We start from the raw sequence: 14,776 nt of genomic DNA on the forward strand, positions 1-14,776 counted from the left end.
CCCCCATAAACTTTAGGTGTTCTGAATGCTAGGTTCCCAGCTGATGGATATTTGGGAATTAATGCCTCCTGGAGGGAGTGTATTATTGGGGGCAGGCTTATGGGCTTTATAGCCAGTTTCCCCATGCCAGTGTTTGGCACACCCTCCTGTTGCTGTGGTCCACCTTATGTTGGCCAGGGGGTGATGTCCACACTCTGCTCATGCCATTGTTTTCCCCTGCCATCGTGGAGCTTCCCCTTGAGCCTGTAAACCAAAATAAATCCTCTTTTCTCCCAGAAGCTGCTCTTGGTTGGGTGATTTCTATCAGCAATGTGAACCGGCTGCAACAGCCACTGAGAAATCCTGCTAGAACTGAGCTGATAAACTCCTCCATGTAGACCAGCTGACAGAAAGCTAGAAGAAGCCATTCTGCATGCAGTTCAATGGGAGAAAGAGAACTTACCAGTGAAGATATTCAACAGTGAACACTACAAGTCTTATTTTGGCCAGCCAGGCCAAATGAGCCAACGGGTGAAATAATGGCACGTCTGTCATGGTGGAAAGTAACTGCCCTCTAACTGGACTGGAGGCTCGCTCCATGGGAGGGAATACATCCCTGATACTGAAAACTTAAAACAAGGGTAGTCATGAGCCCTAGGGGTGTAATGTCTGCTTCTGTCTGGCTAAATGTATATACTATGCTTATCAAACTGCCCAGTAAGCACTTCTCTTAATGTTCATACCCAAATATTAATGCTACTCTCACTTTTAGTACAGAATCTTCTCTTTTCAGATGGCAGTGCCCTTGGGATAACTCAGAAGGTATCATGGTGCTGGAAAGAAGTGACTGGAGTGCTCAGTCTGTAGTATCTCTATTACACCTTCCAAGGCTCAGGGTCTAATGTGTAAGAGGTAGCAGAAAAAATGTAAGAGCCAAAGGAAGAGTAGGACTCCTTACAATGTGCTTCCCCCAGACACAAAATGGCCTGGATATCCATGACCTCACAGTGCCTGACACTACCTACACAAGACCATCATAAGAGGAGGAAAAGATCATGACATCAAAATAAAAGAGATACTGATTGAGATAGGGAGGGGATATAATGGAGAATGCAGTTTCAAAGGGGGAAATGGGGAGGGGAGGGCATTACCATGGGATATTTTTTATAATCATGGAAGTTGTTAATAAAAATTTGAAAAAACAAAAATAAATAAAAATGGGCTATGGAACTCAATAGAGTTCTCAAAAGAAGAAAAATAGCCGGGCATGGTGTCGCACACCTTTAATCCCAGCACTCAGGAGACAGAGGTAGAAGGATTGCCATGAGTTCAAGGCCACCCTGAGACTCCATAGTGAATTCCAGGTCAGCCTGGGCTACAGTGAGACCCTACCTCAAAAAACAAACCAAAAAAAAAAAAAAGACATACAGATGGCATATAAGCATCTAAAAAATGTTCTACTTGAGATTCCATCTCACTCCTGTCAGATTGGTTACCATCATGAAAACAAATAACCATAAATGCTGGCGAGGATGCAGAAAAAGAAGAACCCTTCTACACTGTTGGTGGGAATGCAATCTGGTCCAGCCATTGTGGAAATCAGTGTGAAGGTTCCTAAGACTACAGGTTCCTAAGTGCGATAACTGGGTCATATGGTAGATCAATTTAAAAATTGATCTAATGGGATATCTCCAACGAGTTGTTGGCCAGGGAGGTCCCTGATGCCCCTAAAACATTATAGGCCATTGCCAAGGCCCTTGGTTTTCTGGTAAGACCCTATTGCTGAAGACTTCACATACTTGGGCAGCAAGGCCACTGAGAAATCCTGCTGGAACTGAGCTGATAACCTCCTCCATGTAGACCAGCACAGAAAGCTGGAAGACGCCATTCTACATGTACTTCAATGGGAGAAAGAGATACCACCAGTGAAGATACTCAACAGTGCACACTGCAAGCTTTATAATTGGCCAGCCAGCCCAAATGAGCCAACGGGTGCAATAATGGCACGTCTGTCATGGTGGAAACCAACTGCCTTCCAATTATACTGGAGGCCCACTCCATGGGGGGAAACACATCCCTGATACTGAAAACTTAAAACAGGGATAGTCATAAGCCCTAGGGGTATAACATCTGCTGATGTCTGGAAAAACGTATATACTATGCTTATCAAAACTGTCCAGTAAGCACTTCTCTTAATATTTATACCCTTACATTAACACTACTCTCACTTTGGGTAAAAAAATCTTCTCTTTTCTGATGGCAGTGACTTTGGGATGACTCAGAAGGTATCATAGTACTGGAAAGAAGTGACTGGAGTACTGAGTAACATCTTGATCACACCTTCCAAGGCTCTGGGTCTAATGTGGAAGAGGTGGCAGAAAGAATGTAAGAGCCAAAGGAAGGGTAGGACTTCGTACAATGTGCTCCCTCCAGACATAAAATGGCCTGGATATCCATGACCTCATAGTGCCTGACACTACCTACACAAGACCATCGTAAGAGGAAGAAAAGACCATGACATCAAAATAAAAGAGAGACTGATTGAGATGGGGAGGGGATATGATGGAGAATGGAATTTCAAAGGGGAAAGGGGGGGTGGGTATTACCATGGGATACTTTTTATACTCATGGAAAATGTTAATAAAAATTGAGAAAAAAAAATTGATCTAGCCGGGCGTGGTGGCACACGCCTTTAATCCCAGCACTTGGGAGGCAGAGGTAGAAGGACCGCTGTGAGTTCAAGGCCACCCTGAGACTCCATAGTGAATTCTAGGTCAGCCCAGGCTACAGTGAGACCCTATCTCAAAAAAACAAAAACAAAAAAAAAAAGAAAAAGTTAAAAATTGATCTACCATATGACCCAGTTATAGCACTCCTAGGCATATATCCTAAGGACTCATCTCACTACCTTAAAGATACTTGCTCAACCATGTTTATTGCCGCTCTATTCACAACAACTGGGAAATGGAACCAGCCTAGATGTCCTTCAACTGATGAGTGGATAATGAACATATGGCACATTTACACAATGGAGTTCTACTCAGCAGTAAAGAAAAATGAAGTTATGAAATTTGCAGGAAAATGGGTAGATCTGGGAAGGATTATACTAAGTGAGGTAACCCAGGCCCAGAAAGCCAAACATCGCATGTTCTCTCTCGTATGTGGATCCTAGCTATAGATGATTGGACATCTGTGTGAGTAGGAAAACTCAGTAGCACAGGCCAGTAAGCTAGAAAAGAGATAAAACAACAATAGGAAGGAAGGGAGGGGGGTACTTAATATGATGGTATTGTATATATGTAAGTAGAAGAAGAGAATAATAGGAGTTAAGTGAGGTCAGGGGAAGAGATGACTAAAGGAAAGTTGGAGGCCGGGTTAATCAAAATCTAAGAGGACATAAATAAATCATATGGAAACCTACTGTTTTGGACAATGGAACACTTAGGAGCCGTAGATCATTACTAGAAAATTTTAGTGCCAGTTATGCGATACCTTCCAGTAAGGTATTTTGGGCCAGGGAGGTCCGCCCTGATGGCCCCAAAACATTATAGGCCATTGCCAAGGCCCTTAGTTTCCCACCAGGAATAGATGGTAAGACCCTATTGCTGAAGACTCCACATACTTGGGCTGCAAGGCCACTGAGAAATCCTGCTGGAACTGAGCTGATAACCTCCTCCATGCAGACCAGCCAACAGAAAGCTGGAAGAAGCCATTCTGCATGCAGTTCAATGGGAGAAAGAGAAATCACCAGTGAAGATACTTAACAGTGGACACTACAAACCTTACATTTTGCCAGCCAGGCCAAATGAGCCAACAGGTACAATAGTGGCATGTCTGTCATGGTGGAAACCAATTGCCCTCTAATTGGACTAGAGGCCCACTCCATGGGAGGGAATATATCCCTGATACTGAAAACTTAAAACAGGGGTAGGGGTATAAATGTCTGCTGCTGTCTGGCTAACTGTATATACTATGCTCATCAAACTGCCCAGTAACCACTTCTCTTAATGTTCATACCCAAATATTAATGCTACTCTCACTTTTGGTAGAGAACCTTCTCTGTTCAGATGGCAGTGCCCTTGGGATGACTCAGAAGGCATCATAGTGCTAGAAAGAAGTGACAGAGGAGTGCTCAACACTGCAATATCTCTATAACACCTTCCAAGGCTCAGCGTCTAATGCGGAAGAGGTGATGGAAAGAATGTAAGAGCCAAAGGAAGGGTAGGACTCCTTACAACGTGCTCCTCCAGACACAAAATGGCCTGGATATCCATGACCTCATAGTGCCTGACACTACCTATACAAGACCATCATAAGAGGAGGAAAAGATCAAGACATCAAAATAAAAGACAGACTGATTGAGAGAGGGAGGGAATATTATGGAGAATGGAGTTTCAAAGGGAAAGGTGGGGGGAGGAAGGGCAATACCATGGGATATTGTTTACAATCATGGAAGTTGTTAAGAAATTATTTAAAAAATTGTTTTGTAGCCAGGTATAGTGGCATACGCCTTTAACCCCAGCACTCAGAGGCAAAGGTAGGAGGGTTGCTGTGAGTTTAAGGCCACCCTGAAACTACACTGCAAATTCCAAGTCAGCCTAAACTAGAATGAGACCCTACCTTGAAAATTTTTTTAAAAAAAATTTTTTTTTGTAGGGCTGGAGAGATGACAGTTAAGGCATGCCTATCTGCAAAGCCTAGTAACCCACATTTGATTCCCCAGTACCCATGTAAAGGCAGATGCACAGTGGCCCATACATCTGGAGTTTGTTTGCAGCGGCTAGAGGCCCTGGTGTACTCATTCTCATTCATTCTCTCTCTCTCTCTCTTCTAATTCTGCTTGCAAATATATACATTAGAACAATTTTTAAAAACTGTTTTGTATTTCTTTTTTTTCCTTTTAGCATTGGTAGAGCTCAAGCCTAGGAACTTGTACATACAAGCAAACACTCTACTACTGAGCTATATCCCAGCCTGGACATTTATAATTCTATTTCTATTATTTGAGGATATGAATCAATATTATGTAACTAACTTAAGCACATATGACATCCTAAGTCTTAGCATTCCCATCAGTTCAGCTGAAATACCTGTACAGCATGTCGGTCAGAGCCACTGTAGACAGAGATCTGTGGCTGCTGCATTCGAGAGGAGGAAGTGGTGATGGTAGTGGTGGTGGTGCTACTGGCTGTTGTCGACACAGAAGATGCTCCAGAGTTTGGCTCAGTATCCATAGCTGCACTGTGGTCCTTAAATCTGGTAGATAACAAAGATGATCTATATTAGTAAAGGTACTTTCTGAGCACCTTTAAAGAACACTCATTCCAAAGAAATAACCAGTATTAATAAAATACAGCTAGCAGGCTGGAGTGATGGCTTAGCAGTTAAGCGTTTCCTGTGAAGCCTAAGGACCCTGGTTTGTGGCTCGGTTCCCCAGGACCCACATCAGCCAGATGCACAAGGGGGCTCACTCTGGAGTTCGTTTGCAATGGCTGGAGGCCCTGGCGTGCCCATTCTGTCTGTCTGTCTGTCTCTCTCTCTCTCTCTCTCTCTCTCTGCCTCTTTCTCTCTCTCACTCTCAAATAAATAAATAAAAATAAAGTTTTTAAAATACAGCTAGCAAACAATCACACACACACACACACAAAAACACAGGAAAGGCCTGGGGAGATGGCTCAGCTTTTAAAGCCTACCAGCCTGCGGTTCTATTCCCAGTTTTATGTGGAGAATATTTATACTTAATACCTGCTAATTCAAATTCAAATGATTCAGGATAGCAATTCAGACAAAACTGAGCCTGAAGTTTATGCTTACACAATTGAAAATGTGAAGGACCTGAAACCAAAAGAGGGGGGGTCTGGTTATGAAAATATTAAGCTAACTAAGGAGAAAAAGGTAAACAGTATAAGAGCACTTTGAAGCCTTTTGTTTCTTTCTTTCTTTGTTTTTCCAGGTAGGGTCTCACTCTAGCTCAGGCTGACCTGGAATTCACTATGTAGTCACAGGGTAGCCTCCAGCTCATTATGATCCTCCTACCTCTGCCTCCAAAGTGCTGGGATTACAGACATGCACCACCACACCCAGCTAAAGCCATTGTTTGATGATACTAATAACTACAAAGTATATCATTTTTATCTATATATTAGAAAAGAGGGCTGGAGAGATGGCTTAGCGGTTAAAGCATTTGCCTGCAAAGCCAAAGGATCAAGGTTCAATTCCCCAGGACACACATAAGCCAGATGCACAATGTGGCCATGCATCTGGAGTTTATCTGCAATAGCTGAAGGCCCTGGTGTGCCCTTTCTTTCTTTCTCTCTCTCTCTCCCTTCCTCTGCCTCTTTCTCTCAAATAAATTGAATATATATATACATATATATGTTTTAAAAAAAGTCAATCATGGTGGCACATGACTTTAATACCAGCACTTAGGATGCAGAGGTAGGAATACTGCCATGAGTTCAATTGCAGAGTGTGTTCAAGGTCAGCCTGAGCTAGAGAAACAGCCTACCACAAAGAAAATAAAACAAGGGCTAGAGAAATGGCTTAGTGGTTATGGTGTTTGCCTGCAAAGCCAAAAGACTCAGGTTTGATTCCCCAGGACCCATGTTAGCTAGATGCACAAGGGGGTGCACGCATCTGGAGTTCATTTGCAGCAGCTAAAGGCTCTGGTATAACCATTCTTTCTTTTTTTCTCTCTCTCTCCCTATTTCTCTCTCTTAAATAAGGAAAAATAAAAATATATATACTTTAAAGGGGGGGCTGAAGAAATGGCTTAGCAGTTAAGGCATTTGCTTGCAGAGCCAAAGAACCCTGGTTCAATTCCCCAGGACCCATTTAAGCCAGATGCACAAGAGGGCGCATGTATCTGGAGTTCTGGAGTTCGTTTGCAGTGGCTGGAGGCTCTAGGCATGTCCATTCTCTCTATCTCTTTTTGTCTCTGTGTCAAATGAAAAATAAAATAAAATAAAAGCCAGACATGGTGGTGCATGCCTTTAATCCCAGCACTTGGAAGACTGAAGTAGGAGGATTACTATGAGTTTGAGGCCAGCCTGAGACTCCATAGTGAATTCCAGGCTACCTGGTCTAGAGCAAGACCCTACTTCGAAGAGAAAAAAAACCTGCTATATATTAGAAATGAATGCCAAAAAACTTATGTTCACTAATCTTGACTACCATACATACTTTAATTTAAAAATAAGTATCAGTCAGGTGTGGTGGTACATGCCTGTAAACCCAGCACTTCGGAAGCAGAGGTAAGAGGATCACCATGAGTTCAAAGCCACCCTGAGAATACACAGTGAATTCCAGGTCAGCCTGGGCTAGAGTGAGACCCTACCTCCAAAAAAAAATGTATCAGCATCAAAAGGCCCTGGTGTGCCTATATACTCTCTTCCTCTATCTGTCTGTCTCAAATAAATAAATGAAAATATTTAGCCATGTGTGGTGGTGCATGCCTTTTGTCCCTGCACTCAGGAGGCAGACAGGAGGATCACAGGAGGCAGAGGTAGGAGGATCATCGTGGGCTTGAGGGCACTATGAGACTATATAGTAAATTCCAGGTTTGCCTGGACTAGAATAAGACCCTAATTCAAAAAACAAAGAAAATTAAAAATACTAATAAGGTATCAGCTGGGCATGGAGGCACATGCCTTTAATCCCAGCACTTGGGAAGCAGAAGTAGGAAGATCACCGTGAGTGGGAGGCCAGCCTGGAACTACAGAGTGAGTTCCAGGTCAACCTGGGTTTAGTATGGGACCTTACCTCGAAAGAACAACAACAACAACAAAAAATTAGTTAAGTAATTAAAAAATAAAAGTAAGGGCTGGAGTGTTGGCCCAGTGGTTAAAGGCACTTACTTTCAAAGTCAAATGACCTTGGTTCAATTCCCCACTACCCATGTAAAGCCAGGTATACAAAGTCTGGAGTTCATTTGCAGTGACAAGAGGCCCTAGTGGGACCATTCATTCACTCATATTCTCTCTCTTTCTGACTCATTCTTCTTGCAAATAAATAATAAAAATATTTTAAAGCCAGATGTAGTGGTGCACGCCTTTAATCCCAGCACTCAGGAGGCAGAGGTAGGAGGATCGCATAAATTCAAGGCCACCCTGAGACCACATAGTGAATTCCAGGTCAGCCTGGACTACAGTGAGATTCTACCTCAAAAGAAAAACAAAACAAAACATATTTTAAAAGTAGCCAGGGGTGCACATCTTTAATCCTAGCATTCAGAAGGCAGAGGTAAGAGGGTTGCCATGAGTTTGAGGCTCCCTGAAGCTACATAGTGAATTCCAGGTCAGCCTGAGCTAGAGCGAGACCATATCTCAAAACAAAAACAAAAAAATATTAATTATCCGGGCATGGTGGCGCATACTTTTAATCCCAGCACCTAGCAGGCTGAGGTAGGAGGAGGAGGAGCGTGATGAGTTCAAGGCCACCCTGAGACTACATAGTAAATTCCAGGTCAGCCTGGACTAGAGCAAGTCCCTCCCATGAAAAAATAAAATAAAAAATGTTGAAAGCCTGGCGTGGTGGCCCATGCCTCTAATCCCAGCACTGGGGAGGCAAAGGTTGGAAGATCACCATGAGTTTGAGGCCACTCTGAGACTACATACTGAATTCCAGGTCAGCCTGGGCTAGAGTGAGACCCTACCTTGAAAAACAAACAAAAAAACCTGCTGGAGGCTGGAGAGATGGCTTAGCAGTTAAAGCGCTGCCTGTGAAGGCTAAGGACCCAGGTTCAATTCCCCAGTACCCATGTAAAGCCTGATGCAGAGTGGCGCATGTGCACATTTTCTCTCTTCCCTCTCTCTCTCTCTGCCTCTTTCTCTTTCTGTCTCTCAAATAAATAAATGAGATGTTTAAAAAAATGTTACTGAGCTGGGTGTGGTGGCGCACACCTTTAGTCCCAGCACTTGGGAGGCAGAGGTAGGATTGCCATGAGTTCAAGGCCACCCTGAGACTCCATAGTGAATTCCAGGTCAGCCTGGGCTAGAGTGAGACCCTACCTCAAAAAAAAAAAAAAAAAAAAGTTACTGAGAGCTAGAGAGATTGCTCAGTGGTTAAGGAACTTTCCTGCAAACCCTAACACTCAGGTTTGATTCCCCAGTACCCTTATAAAGCATGATGCACAGAGGGGCACATGCATCTGGAGTCTGTTTGCAGTGACTGGCCCTGGCATACCCATTCTGTCTGTCTCTATTTGCAAATAAATAAAGAAAGAAATTTTAAAAACGGCCAAGCTGGGGGTTGTGGCACATGCCTTTAATCCCAGCACTCAGGAGGTAGAGGTAGAAGGATTGCCATGAGTTCAACGCTACCCTGTGACTACATAGTTAATTCCAGGTCAGCCTGGGCCAGAGTGAGAACCTACCTAAAAAAAAAGCCAGACATGGTGGTGCACACTTTTAATCCCAGCACTTGGGAGGCAGAGGTAGGAGGATTGCCATGAGTTAGAGGCCACTCTGAGACTAAAGAGTGAATTCCAGCAGCCGGGCATGGTGGCACACACCTTTAATCCCAGCACTTGTGAGGCAGAGGTAGGAGGATAGCAGTGAGTTCAAGGCCAGCCTGAGACTACACAGTGAATTCCAGGTCAGTCTGAGCTAGAGCGAGACTTTACCTTGAGAAAAATGAATTTTTCACTTTAAGTCAGACTGCCAGCAGGCCTGTCATGGCTCAGGGAACATTGCAGAAGAGGGGCAGCAAGACTGTCAGAGACAGAGTGTGTAAGAATACCCTGAGGCACAGGAGCTAAAAGAGGCTTTCATGACCCCACAGAGAATACCATAACCCATTGCAGAGGGCCCCCAGGGTAACAGAAGCAGGGGCAAGGGGATAAGAGTATGACCTTTTATATATATTATACACATACACACACACACACACACACATACATACATACATATAAAATAAAATTTTTAAAACTTGCAAAAATAGTTTTTTTAAGCTCAGTGGCTTCTTCTCTAATTAGTCTATAACACTATTGTAAATTTTACTTATTAGCAGATTAGTCAAACTGGGGAAATAGCAGTTCAATGCAACTTCTCACATTCTTACAAAAATCTTTTTCACAAATTGCTCTAAAAATTGAAAACAGAATAACTAGTTCACTTTTTCATGTATATACAGTGAAATACATTTTTGTACCAAACTGTATTTTTCCTTCAGTATTATAGTCTTTTTTAAATATATTTTTTAGTTGCATTTATTTATTAGAGAGAGAGAGAGAATGGGCACCCCAGAGCCTCTAGCCACTGCAAAAGAATTCCAGACAAATGCACCACCATGTGCATCTTGTTTACATGGGTTCTGGGGAGTCAAACCTGGGGACTTAGGCTCCAAAGGCAAGCATCTTCACCACTAAACCATCTCTCCAGCCCTTATCTTTTTTTAAAAAAATACACTTAGGGCTGGAGAGATCACTTAGTGTTAAGATGCTTGCTGACAAAGCCAAAGGACCCAGGTTTGATTCCCCAGTACCTACATAAGCCAGATGCACAAGGTGGTGCATGCACCTGGATTTCATTTGCAGTGGCTAGAAGCCCTGTTGTGCCCATTCTCTCTGTGTCTCTCTCTCTCTCTCTCTCTCTCTCTCTCTCTCTCAAATAAATAAACATTTATAAAAATTATATATAGTGGCTGGAGAAATGGCTTAGCAGTTAAGGCACTTGCCTGGAAAGCCAAAGGACCCAGGTTTGATTCTCCAGGACCCATGTAAGCCAGATGCACAAGGGGTCACATGAACCTGGAGTTTGTGGCTGGAGACCCTGGCACACCCATTCTCACTCACTCTCTCTTTCAAATAATTAAAAATTAAACCAAAAAATCATATATATATTACAGGTGGGAAGGGTGAGCCTGAGTCTCTTGCTGCTGCTGCAAACCAATACCAGATGCTTGCCCCGCTATTTGCATGTGGCCTTAAATAGATAGTGGAGAACTGAACGCAGGCCAGCAGACTTAGTAAGCAACTGCCTTTTACAACAGAGCCGTCTTCCCAGACCCTAGTATTATGATCTCACACTGCTTATGTTGTTGTACAAAATTTCAACCAATAAACAATCTGTGTTTTAATAAATTTAAACATTTAAAGTCATTCTAAGGGCTTCAATATTGTTAGAAACTAGAACTATGAGAGCTACTATAAAGTTAAAAACACACATAGCAGCCACCCGTGGTGGCACATGCCTTTAATCCCACTTGGAAGCCTGTGGTACGACAATCGCTGTAAATTCGAGGCCAGCCTGAGACTACATAGTGAAGTACTGGTCAGCCTGGGCTAGAGCAAGACCTTACCTTGAAAACAAAACAAAACAAAACAAAAATATATAACACCATAGTGTTTGTACCATTTATTAGGAGTCTTTTCTCCCAAGAAACAAAAATTAACCCAACTTAACATTATCCCCCCTTTTCTATTTGTTATTGTTGTCTGGCTAGGTAGCCCTAGCTCGTCTGGAATTCACAATGTAGACCAAGCTGGTGCTGAATGTGCAGCAATTCTGCTTCTGCCTCCTAAGGGTTGGGTATAGTCATGAGCCACCACACCTGGCAGGAGGACATTTTCTATTTTGAAAAAAAGAAAAGATTTTGGCACTAATTGTGCATGCATATACTGCCACCCTAGAATTCTGTTTATATAAAAGCTTTCTTTGGGGCTGGAGAGACCGTTTAGCAGTTAAGGCGCTTGCCTGCAAATCCTAAGGACTCAGGTTCAAGTCCCATGAACCCACTTAAGCCAGATGCACATTGTGACACACATGTGGAGTTTGTTTGCGGTGGCGCAAGCCTTTAATCCCAGCACTGTGGATGCTGAGGTGGAAGTATCACCATGAGTTGGAGGCCATCCTGAGATTACCTAGTGAATTCCAGGTCAGCGTGGGCTACAGTGAGACCCTACCTCGAAAAACCAAATAAATAAATAATCTAGGAAATAATTTTTTAAATCTTTCTTTTTTATGTATCACCATATGTAAACAGTATTTGTGGGCTCTGGGGAACCAAATGTAAAAATCTCGCAATCTCTCTTCTCCTTCCACCACCATCAACTATGTAGCCAAGGCTGAGATCAAACACAGGATCTTTCAGACCCCGCCTCCTCCAGAGTGCTGTAAGCACGCCCACCACGCTTTGCTTAAACATCTCCAATTTATAAGAGGAAAGGTGAGAGTTGGAGAGATGGTTTAGCGGTTAAAGCGCTTGCCTGCAAAACCAAAGAACTCAGGTTCAATTCCCCAGGACCCACATAAGCCAGACGTGGGCGCATGCATTTGCAGTTTATTTGCAATGGTTGGAGGCCCTGATGCGCCCATTCTCTCTCTTAAATGAATAAGTAAAATATTAAACAGGAAAGGTAGAAGGAAAAACAAAAGAACCCGATTCTTCACAGGTTTTTGTTGTTTAGAAAATGAATCACAATATAATTCAATATAATTATGCTTCCCTGTTTTTTTCAAACTGCCTTCCAGTCACTAAATCACAGTATCATGTGGTACCTGTTCAATATTATACAGAATTAGTAGAAAATAAGCTAAACTTTTTTTTTTTTTAAACCAAACTACTGCTTGTATAACACTTCTGCACCAGGTACCCGTGATATGCAAAACCCAGCTTAAAGGGCTGTTCTTAAAAGTCTTAATTCTGCCCAGCTGTGCCCTGGAAACAGTACAGCAAGCAGTTCTAACTACTAACCAAAAATGGGCAACAGGGCATCCCGATTGCACGCATTAAGTCTAAACACCGTTGAACGCGTCTGGACAAACCCGTCGCATAACATTTCTACGCCTTGGTGCTAAAGAACGATTCTGCTTAAAACTTCACAGTCTAGGCAGAGAAATACCCGCAACAATCAGACGTCAGCGCGGGGTGCCCGCCCGAGAGGCCTACCCGCGAACAGCGCGTTTCGGAGCGGCGAAGTGAGCATACCGTCACACGCCGCGCGAGGACGTGGCCCTCTGGGGAGGCATGCACGCGTCTGCGCGGAGGCCGAGGGACACGCGATCGGTCCCGGCGGGCGGGGATGTCCTAGCCTGGCCGGGCCCGCGCGCGGACACGTCCCCCGGGTCCCGGAGGGAAGACGGCAGGGCTGCGGGGGGAAGGCTCTCGCCGGGAGTGGGGCGGCGCCGAGCCGGAGCAAGGCGGCCGGGAGGCCTGGCAGTGCCCGTCGGGCCCACTGGCCGGGATGACAGCGCCGGAGGGCCCCGGGCGGGCTCGTTTCCGGCCAGGCCCCGGGGGACGGCGAGCGGGGAGAGTCACCGGGGTGAGGGCGCGCGCAGGGCCCGGACGCTCGCGGAGCACACGGCGGACGCCCGGACGTGCCTGCCTGGACCGTGCCGCCCGCCGCCCAGCCGCGCTCCTCCACGACACCGTGACACTCGGTTCTGTTCTTCCCTGCACTGCCAGCCAAAGAGCCCTTGAGCTCTCCCACGGGGGAAACGAGTCGCCGCCCCACTCGTCCCCCACCTCCTGGCTACGACATCAGTCAGCAGCTAAGTCACTCACTCCGCTTCCGCCATCTTCTCTCCTCCATCACTAACGCGGGCTGCGCATGCGCTCCCCGCGGCCAGCGGGAGGGGCTGGGTCGGCTGGGCCGCGGCCCCTGAGGTCACGTGGGGTCCTCAACCTAGCGGTCCCCCGCCCACCTCCGCCCTCGCTCTCTCTGGGAAGAAATCACTGGCGTGCTGCCCGCAGGCCGCTCGCTTTCTGTTGCCTTGGTGGGGGGAATGCTATAAAAAGTTTCTTCTCGGGGCTGTGGATGCGGATTGAGTGCTTCCCTCGCATGGGCGAAGCCCTGGGATCGATTCCCACCACCACGTAAACCCGGCCTGGTGGTGCAGACAAGGAGGTTCAGAAGTTCAAGGTTATATAGCTGCACAGAAATTTTGAGGCCATCCTGGCATACAAAAGAGGGGCGGGCATGATTGGGGAGATGTCTCAGCAAGTAGTTTTTTTTTCTTTTTTCGGAGATTGCCCAGGCTGGTTTGGCAGTCACTGTATAGGTTGGCCTCGAACTCAGGATGATCTTCCTACCTCTGCCTGCCGAGTGCTGGGATTAAAGGCGGGCTTCAGCAGGTAAATTTGTTGTACAAGCATGATGACATGTGTTCAATTCCCTGCACCCACTGAAACAGCTAAGCAAGGCCATGCATGCTTGTAACCCCAATCCTAAATTGTACAGAAACCGGAAGCTCTTTGGGGCTGCCTGGTCAGCCAATCTAATTGAAGAACAGGGAGCTCAGGGTTCAGTAAAACTAAGGAGAAATGGGCTGGAAAGATGGCATAGTGGTAAAGGTGCTTGCCTGCAAACCCAAGGACTTTGGTTCAATTCCCCAGGACCCACATAAAGCCAGATGCATGAGGTCCTTTGCAGTGGCTGGATGTCCTGGTGTACCCATTCTCTTTCTCTGCTCCTCTCTGCCTCTTTCTTTCTCTCTCAAATAAGTAAATTAAAAAAAAAAAAAGTTTAATGAGCAACAGCCAGGCATGATGGCCCATGCCTTCACCCCAATACTCAGGAGGCAGAGGTAGGAAGATTGCTGTGAATTCAAGGCCAGCCTGAGCTACAGAGTGAGTTATTAGTGAGCCTGGGCTAGAGTAATACCCTACTTCAAAAAAAAAAAAATGAGTATATGTGTATGTGCATGTACATGTACATGTGTGTTTGTGTGTTCCACAAATGGCTTTGGAAAGTTTCAGTCCAAGGAATAACCCTTTTCTACTTGCTGTCTTGCTATAGGTGGCTTGAAGTGGCCTGCCTGAGGTGACCTGTGAAAACAATTCACTCTCTTGACCCAGA

General features: G+C 45.0%; 1 protein-coding gene across 9 annotated transcripts in view; it reads right to left on the reverse strand.

The window, feature by feature from the left end:
• The window catches only part of Phc3 (polyhomeotic homolog 3), a 111,904-nt gene extending 98,392 nt beyond the window's left edge, over positions 1-13,512 (reverse strand). For 6 of the 9 annotated variants that reach the window (XM_045130034.1, XM_045130033.1, XM_045130032.1 and 3 more), the window contains exons 1-2: positions 13,483-13,512; positions 5,070-5,235 (exon numbers count right to left, since the gene is read on the reverse strand). In XM_045130034.1, the coding sequence (XP_044985969.1) occupies positions 5,070-5,235; positions 13,483-13,496 (180 nt within the window). In that variant the 5' untranslated portion in view covers positions 13,497-13,512. Of the gene's footprint in view, positions 1-5,069; positions 5,236-12,867; positions 12,984-13,443 lie in introns of those variants that run through there. The other 3 variants (XM_045130030.1, XM_045130029.1, XM_045130031.1) reach the window with 3 other exon arrangements.
• Positions 13,513-14,776: the final 1,264 nt, after the last annotated feature.

This window comes from Jaculus jaculus, chromosome 11, assembly GCF_020740685.1.
Source record: "Jaculus jaculus isolate mJacJac1 chromosome 11, mJacJac1.mat.Y.cur, whole genome shotgun sequence".
Lineage (NCBI taxonomy): Eukaryota > Metazoa > Chordata > Mammalia > Rodentia > Dipodidae > Jaculus > Jaculus jaculus.